This window comes from Cyprinodon variegatus, unplaced genomic scaffold, assembly GCF_000732505.1.
Source record: "Cyprinodon variegatus isolate N-32 unplaced genomic scaffold, C_variegatus-1.0 Scaffold1947, whole genome shotgun sequence".
Taxonomy (NCBI): domain Eukaryota; kingdom Metazoa; phylum Chordata; class Actinopteri; order Cyprinodontiformes; family Cyprinodontidae; genus Cyprinodon; species Cyprinodon variegatus.
Genome location: NW_015152400.1, coordinates 40,001 through 49,616, shown reverse-complemented (window position 1 = coordinate 49,616; position 9,616 = coordinate 40,001). Strand labels below are relative to the sequence as shown.

Below are 9,616 nucleotides of genomic sequence, written 5' to 3'. Positions count from 1 at the left end.
TATTATTATTATTATTATTATTATTATTATTATTATTATTATTATTATTATTATTATTATTATATTGATAAGCAGGCTATAACTTGACAATAAGTATCTATGCTGAGGAACGAAGTCACGGGTCTCCATTCATCTAGTGGGACGTGTTTCAAGGTTACACCCTTCCAAGTTGGGTAATGTAGTTTATTTCTGTATCTCTTTGCTGTCATGAAGCCACTCCAGAAACTTCACTTCCCGTCTACCAGTTTCAGTTCCAGCTTCAGGCGCGTCGTTTAGAAACGCGACTGTTTACATGGGCGACTTTTAGCTGGAACATGTCGAGACAAGTGCCCAAACCAAAACAGTGCTAAACTTTACTTTAAAACGCGAAACTACCAGTTACGCGTCTTCTTTTGTCACTAATACCATCGCTCTGTGCTTCCGTTGTGTTGAAACCGCAAGAATGTTCGTTTTGAGCCGCGTTTTGTTCTGTGGAGGCGTCATGGTCCCTGAACGCACCTCCCTCACTGTGTGTCAATTCTCCGTTGTTCACCGCCTCACATCCCCCAGGAAAAACAGTCCCTACAGCTCTGTGGACAGTGAGCGCTATTCCTCTCTTGTAAAATCCGTCATGTCCTCCCGGATCAGCTCTCAGACACCAGAAAGCCTTCAGGCTGAAGACGATCAGGTGTATGGACCGGTTGTCAAAGCGCAGATGCCTTCACGGAATGAACCCAGGGTACCGAAAATACTCTATTCTCTCTTAAACTCTGAACGAGCTATAGAAACTGAGGATCCAGAGACCGGACCACCAACCCGGATTATGTTAAATCGGGGACAGGGGAGACCGTTTGTCCCGAGTGTGACTCGCATTCTTCAGCAGACCCTTTCTCCAGAGCAGAGCTTCTACCTGGAGAGATGGAAGAGGAGGATGATCGCTGAGCTTGGGGAGGAAGGCTTCAAGGCATACAGCCAGAGTAAGGTTCTTTTAATGGGTGGACAGAGATCCAAACACTTGGTTCTATGGTAGAAAGAGAAATGCATGTGTTTTGAAATATTTTTGGCCAAAAAAAAAATGAACAGAGAATAATACATTAACATTGTTTTTCTAATCTGACACTAGTGATGGATAATGAGGCATCAAGACACATTTTTTTATTGCCAAACTGTATTAATACTGTGTTGATACTTTGATGACCTCGGGTGCTTGTGGACTAGAATAAAAAAAAAATAAATAAAATACAGTAAATACGGTAAACTTATAGTCAGTTTGAATTTAATTTAAATCCAGATAACTAGAGTGATAACTAAGAGGAACGGGATGACATAACCAGAGGTGTAGCCAGAAAGTTTTTATAAGGGTGGCCAGGCAATAACCAATGTACATTGACCGGTCATGCCAAAGACTATACTTTCCTAAAGCCTTTTTTAACTGTTAAAAGCATATATTTAAACATCCGTGCTTTTTGGATAAAAGGTATAGTGAATAAAATTCTTTCAGGTTTGAGTTTTGGGGAGAATCTTTTCATTTTTCATTACTTACCTACTTTTATCAACAACATTCTGCATAATATTGATATTTACAAGTACTAATATTTACATAAATTGATTATTTAATATGTTTTTATTAAAATAGTAATTTATAAAAGACTCCTAGATGACTTGCAGAGGCACATGATCTTCTCTTGAACTCATATACCACAAATTTTGTTCTGAAAAGAGCATGATTTCTGTACTTATCATCTTTAATGTTACTATATTGATGTACATAATTAACCACAGTGTTTTTGTTGTCAAGAAGTTATGAATACATCAAAAAATAGTAAGTAATACATGAAAAATGAAAATTAATATTCTACTTGAGTGTATTACTGCTGCCACCATCTGTATTAGAGGTAAAAAAAAAAAAATGGTTGGGGTTGACATTGATTGGCTAAGGGTGGCTATGGCCACCCCTGGCCCCCCAACTAGCTCCGCCCCTGGACATAACAAAAAAAGTAAAACAAATATAAGATAAACATAGTCCCTCACGCCTGAAACCTTTCATTTGCATTGAAGCTGCTCTATATTTCCTGACCGATTTGATAATAAACCACAAAAGATCAGAGATTTGTTTAGCTAGATGGATCTCATTGTCAGATGAGCTCAGCTTATAAACATAGTTTAGTGCGTAGGTTGGAAACGGCCCCTGTGTTTGACACATGACACATTGTCATGAAACAATGCTCACTTTAAGAGCAAGACTCATGCGCAGATGCATTAGTCTAGCTGGATCCATCACTAGCTGAAACCCAGCTACTGCTAAAAGCATTATATCTAGAAAGCATTTAATAATTAGATAAACACTAAAATCTTATGAAACGATGGTTATACTGCCCTAGTCACCAGTGTATCCTTTAATAATAATACTACTAATCAAATGAGTGTAATGCACTGGAAACTAATTTCATGTCTTTTGCCCAGATCTTTTCAAACAAGGGAAAGATTTCCATGCAGCTCTGGAGGGCATTCTGACCTCTGCCGAAACATGGAAAAGTGGGAATCTCTTGGAGACATCAGAGTTTCCTCCTGAAGTACAAGGATACGTCCAAAGCATCTCTCACGTATTAGAGGACGTCAGAGCAGTGAGGGCCATTGAAAGCACTGTGCAGCACAGTGCCCTGAATTACTTGGGAATTGTGGACTGTGTTGCTCGCTACAAGTAAAACTTTTCCGAAACTGACTTTTTCACTTTTCTTCTAACCTTCATGTCTCTCATAATGTTCTCCTTTCCACAGGGGTGTGTTGTGTGTTATAGATTGGAAAACTTCGGAAAAACCCAAACCATTCCTCAGCAACACCTATGACAACCCTCTTCAAATAGCAGCATATGCTGGGGCTCTGAACAGTGATGACAACTACAAATACCAGGTGATCAATGTAGTAAAATACCCATTATTTTCTCTGAATTGTGAGTCCTTTCAAAAAAAAAAAAGCAGTTTTTATTTTCTTGTCACTGCAGGTTGAAAATGGGCTTATTGTTGTTGCCTACAAAGATGGCACACCGGCTCATGCTCACCAGGTGAACGCAGAGCTGATGTCAGAGTACTGGAAAACATGGTTATTACGTCTTGAAGATTTCAGGGAACCCAGGTAGCAATGATTTTTTAAATTTTTTTTTACATTTTCTTTGCCAGAATAAATGGTTGATCAGACTAAAAATGTGTCATGTTAACATATCGGTCAGAAAACTGATTAGATTCGCCAGGATCGGAATGAGAAGGGGGGGTTTAGGCTGATTGACGGACAGAGGCAAGCTGAACTGAATGTGAATGTGCACCCTGCCTCAACATGAGATTAAAAAATAAAATAAAAATTACTTCTAATTTGAGCCTGTTTCCATAAATCCCATTTCGAGAAATAAAAATAGATTTAAAAATCTGGTTACACAATTATGGATATTCCCTGCAATCCCTTTTTAAATTAATCTCACTGGTGAAAGTTAAAGCAGATCAGAATGTGCGTTAATTCTCACCTTAGTGCACTGAACCATAAATTTGCTTTTGGTTTCAGTTTTCTCTCAATGAAGACATTTTAAATCTCATAAAAAGCAAGAAAGGGAAGCACAATGGATGTCATCCATGGCGCCATTTTGCAATCTCCATGGCTCACTATTAGAGAACAGACCAGAAAAGTGACAAACTACCAGACAGACCCTGAGGAATTACATAAAAAATACTGTCACGATGACAAAGTGAGCATTTCTCTTGTTCCGTTAAAATTTTTTTATCTTTTCTACACTTCACAGTTCATACAAATTTATGTCTTTATGTAACCCAGGTAGAATATTCTAAATTCAGTTTTCCACTTCTATTCTGCTCTTTTCACAATTATTATTAACAAAGTGTGTCCTAATTTGGAGCCCTGATGAACTTTAAATATATGTAGTTTGGGTGTGATGCCAGGGGGAAAATTTTTTTTTTTTTTTTCTACAATCACTATCAAACTGGTGTTGAATTTGCTAAATCCTAGTAGAAAATGCACTTAAAACTGCTAAGGTTTTATGGGATTTAGCTGATCTTTTTCAGCATCAAACATGTTTAGTGTGGCGAAAAACAGAACAAATGTCGTTGCACGCTTGCACAATTGTGCACTGCTAGCACATTTTCGGTGCATAAGAAAATCCATGTAGCACAAAAAATAAAATTCAAAACAAGCTGTAAATCAATTAGGCCAATAACATTTTTTATGTATCATTTTTAACTTAAAACCAACAATGAAAATATGAAAAACAACTACCTGTTTATGAGGTCTTAGATCATCTTGTCTTTTAATCATGATCACAAATGACCTCAGGTCATGCTGCATGTGCCAGCCTGCTTTACTAAAATCAGCTGCTCTGGCACATGATCTAATCTTCCATGCCAGTTTCAAGTATCACTATCAAATGAGCTTTATTAATACATTTTAATACATTTAAGAGTTGTATTTGGATGAACATGTTTAAAAAGATATGAGTGTCCCTTAAGAACAGATCAGTAAATGTCCTTATTCAGTGCTTAAAAGAGCTAAATGCACCTAAATAAAGAACCCAACAGGAAGTAGAATATGTGGAGGCCAGAACAATGAAACTCTCACCAATTTGTAACAGCCCTGATATCCGTTTAAAATGCATCTGCTCCATGTCACTTTTGTTCAGCTAAATTCAAGTACCGGTACATAATGAAGCAAAAAAGTAAACAGTGGTCAATCAGTACATTCTAGTGGCTGCTGAGCTTGATGTGAGGACTTAAAGGAGATCTCACAGCTTGTGGATATTTGTGCTACATTTCAATCATCCAGTGCTGAATTTGAAAGAATATTTAGTTTAATGAATATCTACAGCATCCAGAAATTGTCTTCAAGTAGCATATTTGGACAACCAATGGAGAAGTGAGGATGACATGTGGAAAAAGCGCAACAATTTTGTTTCTTTCATTTTAATTGTGCCAAATCACTTAAATTAAAAGTAAACCAATTCAAACTGCTGCTGTAATCACATATTCTTTTAATTAACAGTGCAACTTGTTATGATCATGGGTTTATAACACATTTATTATTGGTGGTGGATACAGCGTGCATATCAGATGTTCTCACAGTGATCAGAGTACTCAGGGGCTTGTGTGTATGCCTGGGCATATGAAAAATTAGAGGGAATATTAAAGAGGAACCTCATGTCCATTCATGCATGGGAGCAATCTGTGATGCTGTGGCCCTGTTTTTCTTTCAAAGAAACACTTTTAAAAGCCATCGGTGTCCTTGCTGAATCAGTTTAAAGCTGTTTTTACACCAGAGTCTTGTTCCTGTTTGTCAGGAACAAGAATCAAGGACAAATATGTGGGAACGACCTATGGCACTGTTTGCATAGTTTTTCTGGCATATTTAATACTAATATTGATGACTTTGTTTTTCTGAACACCACTGCAAAGTGATGATCCAGGGATATTTGAGCAGGAAAAGGATCCAAAACATGTGACCAAACCAACATGGAAATGTTCGACTATATACAGAGTGAACCCTGTTTCATAGCTATTTTAGACCACAGGATTAAATCCTAAACAAATCCTGTTGGGTGAGAATGGTTGACTCATATTCTATAGAGAATCAACACAGTATTGGTCAAAGATCACATTGTCTCAATAAGAACCTTGTGAAATGTTCTAGTAAAGGACAAAGTGCTGTTCTATTACAAACAGGGGATGTCTAAAGGTTAGACAGAAGGCTTACCGGGAAATGTCATGTGGCCATTTAGTTTAAAAAAACATGAAGAAATATATTGAAAATAAAGGTAATTTCTTAGTCTAAACCAAAATATTTATTGTAAAAATTATTTTTTTTTTGCCCATCTGTTGTCTGACTATCTATCCATCCATCCATCCATCCATCCATCCATCCATCCATCCATCCATCCATCCATCCGTCCGTCCACTTTCTGTCACGCTTATCCCAAGCGGGTTCACCAGGGGTGCTGGTGCCTATCTCCAGCTGTCTATGGGCGAGAGGTGGGGTACACCCTTGACAGGTCACCAGTCCTTCACAGGGCAAGACGGAGACAAACAATCATTCACGCACACACTCATATCTAAGGAGAATTTAGATAAGCCAATTAACTTAAATTAAGTCATGTTTTTGGACTGTGGGAGGAAGCTGGAGAATCTGGAGAGAACCCACGCATGCAAACTACATGCAGAAAGACCCCGGGCTGGGAATCGAACCTAGGCAGTAGTGCTACTCACTGCACCACTGACCAGCCTGTTGTCTCACCAATGGATATTTAATATGAAGCTATTGGGGGACCATAAGGGCATAAAAAAAAAGGAAAGAGTAGCCACAAAAGCTTTGAGCATCTTTGATTGTACTAATGCTTTGAGGTCTAATACAGGGATTAAAGGTGTCTTTGATAGGGATTATCTGCTCTAATCTTTGGTTTTGAATTTATTGATTGTTGTTCAATGTCCACCTCTTGGTTCCTGGGAGGAAAAAAGTCTGATCATTCTACTGTAAAAGGCAAAAAGTCCAAACGCTGAGCGATAAATTCAGAATTAAGTAATAGTTTTTCCTTTATCTCATTTTTCCTAGTGTAATATATACACATTTTCTTTTTCAGATCAAGTGCTTCATCAAGTCCATCTCCTGAAAAGTGAGACGTGTCAAGAGATCAGCAGCGACAAAGCTCCAGCTTGATAACTGAAGCCTGAAATAGAAACTAAAAAATTAGAAATCTTTTTTCTATTTTCTATTTATTCTCAGATCTTATTGTTTTTGAAACAAATGCAAATAATGTGCTCACACCTTGTAATTATGATTTTTTTTTTATGTTTCAACTAATATATAAGTTGATGTTCTTGTATGGAAGCATTTATAAATGATTGAATCCAAACCACGCTTCTCTATAAGAGGGGTCCTCTGAGAAGCCCATGCTTTTGAAGAGCTTGTAGGAGACTTTGTTCTCCTCCTCTATGAAGCAGAACACCGGGTATCCCTGACCAATGAGTTTCTTAGCCATGCTGCTAATCAGGACTTTAGCGTAGCCTTTCCCTCTGTGCTCCGGCAAAGTATACAGCATTCCAAGGGCACAGGACACATAGGTCAACATCCAGGACACAGGCTTTCCTTCGGCATCCATCACGCAGCAGGACGGGAAGTTTGTAACCATGTTGCGGATCATCCTAACAGCCTCTTGGTTCTTTGAAAACTTCCATGTCTGATTCACCAAGTCGATGTGGGATTCATCCAGAGAGTTCAGGCGGATCCCTGAGCTGATGCACAAAAGACGGAAAAACATTTCAGAGAGGTTTCTGTTATGTTAATAAGACATTATTTTAATAACTTTATATACATTGTTTTTGTGTTTTGTAAAGTTGGTTGTACCAGTCTATAGCGGGTAGCTTGGATGCATCGTCCAGGATCATCATGTGACAAATGGACAGTTTGTAGCTGGGAACATTCCTTTCTGATGCAGCTGATTTAATGATTTCCATGTGTGGAAGACTGATCCCTATAACACAAGCAATCACAGCTCGAGTAAAACCTGGTGTGCATTTTTTCCATAAATAAGATTAATATAACATCTGTCTGCAGTGGATTGCATGGTTTGTCACCTTTCAAACACAAATGTCAATGGTTTTTACTGGAATATTATATTGACAGAAAAAAGTACAAAAAAAGAACACATGCAGGGTATTTTATGAATAAGATTTAGATTGAGGTGTGAATTTGTACATGATGCTGGATACTTAAAGTCCAATTGCTATCTTTAGTAATCTAATCAGTTAACAGAGCCCATCTGGGTGTATTGCACTGCAAAGACCTTGGTTTGTTAGAGAAGATGTGTGAATTCAGACAGGTCAGGGAAAAATTGAAGGGCCGTTAATTGCCATAAGAAATCAAATATTGGTCAGATATTTGTTTCTAGATATACAGAGCTGATGGAGACAGGCCCAACAATAAGCCGTTTTCCTAAGGATTATAATATGAAAATAAAAAACATTAAGTTTGTGGTTGTAATGTGATAGGGTATGAATAATTTTGCAAGGCACTCTTATAAATAAGGAAGCATATTTTTACTCTGACTTTATTGCTTGTCAATAAAACAGAAAAAGAGAATTTGTGCAAATTAGGAGAAATAAGGAAGAAGCATCTGGTTCTGTTTTTTTTTAATACAGCACAGTTGATTCATTTAAATCATCAGTCCCTGCAGGTGCACTGTTTCTATACTATGTACAAGTGGAGAATTTTAACATAATGTAAATATGAAAAGGCTTCTTGAAGACTGATAAGAAAATAAGTTTCTTACAGTTAAGGTGTAGTACGGCATAAAGACTTTGTGATCCATGCAGATGCTGTCTTCATATCTGTGAATAACTGAAAGGGGACTTTGGACTCAATAAAGTCTAAAGCAACATTTTAACTTGAAGTCGTGGAGTAAAATGAGTTCATCGGATCACAAACTGGAGGATTTAGCTTAAACCATAAAGATAAATACGTTCTTACCAAGACAAAGATACCTGCTCCAGTCAATTACAGAGGTTTTCCTTATCGTTTCCATGAGAAGGACTTCATCCTTTGCAAAAACCATTGTGTCTTTGAATAGATCACTTTTCTGAAACAAAGACAGATGTGCAGAACTTTATGTCCTGGAACACAGAAATAATGTCTGCATGGAGTTATTCAAACTATTATTACCTGTTCATACTTGGGTTTGCAGATAATTACACTGAACCCTGGCCATCTGTCCACTAGAACAACGTATGGATCTGATTTCACTCTGTTTCTGAGGACCAAGAAACCATAAATCTGTTGAAATAAAATAAGGCGCACAGCTTTAATCCAAAGACTGGTAGCAGAAATAGGTGGGTTGCAAAGTGTAGGCATGTTCGTTAAATAAATCCACGTGGTGACCATAATTGTAGCAAACGGACCTTTAATGATCGAGGCAGACAGCGACGCAGTTCAAGCTCTGCAGCTTTCTGTTGTTCTTCATTCAGCTCCATGATAAATGCTGGATGTGAAGGAAAAGCGTCTCTCCAGGGAAAATGGGCGGGGCTTTTTAACTTTTTTAACTCTGTTCGCACTTTCGAGAGAAATTATTTCCAGGCAGAAATGGAAACATGAAAGTTATGAAACAATAATATAGCATGGAAAACTTAATTCTTAATACAACACAATAAGAATTTCAATAGGAGAAGATTTAGATTTTATATATATATATATATATATATATATATATATATATATATATATATATATATATATATATATATATATATATATATACTGTATATATATATATAAAGATAATGTTAGCTAATATATAAAGTGAGGATTAGGGCCACTATAAAAGATAAAAAAGTTAACTGATTCTTAAATTTTATTTCAGTTTAATATGGGAAAAAGTCATAGGCTAATTCTGAGATTAAAGTCATAATTCTGAGAAAAAAAAGTCAGAATTTTGAGATTAAAGTTAGTATTCTAAGATTAAAGTCAGAATTCTGAGGAAAAAAAAGTCAGAATTTTGAGATTAAAGTTAGTATTCTAAGATTAAAGTCAGTATTCTGAGAAAAAAAAAGTCAGAATTTTGAGATTAAAGTTAGTATTCTAAGATTAAAGTCAGTATTCT

The 9,616-nt window shown here is 36.8% G+C and overlaps 2 protein-coding genes across 3 annotated transcripts; one reads left to right on the top strand and one right to left on the bottom strand.

Moving 5' to 3' along the window:
• Positions 1 to 270: 270 nt before the first annotated feature.
• Positions 271 to 6,829, top strand: mgme1 (mitochondrial genome maintenance exonuclease 1). The gene is made up of 5 exons (XM_015405018.1): positions 271 to 956; positions 2,443 to 2,680; positions 2,757 to 2,889; positions 2,981 to 3,111; positions 6,605 to 6,829. The coding sequence occupies exons 1-5, from the start codon at positions 443 to 445 to the stop codon at positions 6,639 to 6,641; spliced, it is 1,053 nt and encodes a 350-aa protein (XP_015260504.1). The 5' UTR covers positions 271 to 442; the 3' UTR covers positions 6,642 to 6,829.
• On the bottom strand, positions 6,806 to 9,015 carry LOC107104906 (glycine N-acyltransferase-like protein 3). 2 transcript variants are annotated; one of them, XM_015405020.1, is made up of 5 exons: positions 8,919 to 9,015; positions 8,683 to 8,793; positions 8,491 to 8,599; positions 7,369 to 7,495; positions 6,806 to 7,256 (listed from the first exon to the last, which is right to left on the bottom strand). In XM_015405020.1, the coding sequence occupies exons 1-5, from the start codon at positions 8,988 to 8,990 to the stop codon at positions 6,857 to 6,859; spliced, it is 819 nt and encodes a 272-aa protein (XP_015260506.1). In that variant the 5' UTR covers positions 8,991 to 9,015; the 3' UTR covers positions 6,806 to 6,856. The 2 variants fall into 2 exon arrangements, with proteins under 2 accessions (XP_015260506.1, XP_015260505.1); XM_015405019.1 differs by lacking the exon at positions 8,919 to 9,015 and having other exon boundaries at positions 8,683 to 8,910.
• Positions 9,016 to 9,616: the final 601 nt, after the last annotated feature.

Excerpts from the sequence above, each read along its gene's own strand:
- mgme1 (XM_015405018.1), top strand. The coding sequence starts at position 443 with ATGTTCGTTTTGAGCCGCGTTTTGTTCTGTGGAGGCGTCATGGTCCCT. Across the intron at positions 957-2,442 it reads CTTCAAGGCATACAGCCAGA|ATCTTTTCAAACAAGGGAAA; the intron begins GTAAGGTTCTTT and ends TCTTTTGCCCAG. Across the intron at positions 2,681-2,756 it reads GACTGTGTTGCTCGCTACAA|GGGTGTGTTGTGTGTTATAG; the intron begins GTAAAACTTTTC and ends TCCTTTCCACAG.
- LOC107104906 (XM_015405019.1), bottom strand. The coding sequence starts at position 8,901 with ATGGTCACCACGTGGATTTATTTAACGAACATGCCTACACTTTGCAAC. Across the intron at positions 7,496-8,490 it reads GAGCAGGTATCTTTGTCTTG|GGATCAGTCTTCCACACATG; the intron begins GTAAGAACGTAT and ends CTTGTGTTATAG. Across the intron at positions 7,257-7,368 it reads AAGCTACCCGCTATAGACTG|CTCAGGGATCCGCCTGAACT; the intron begins GTACAACCAACT and ends TTTGTGCATCAG.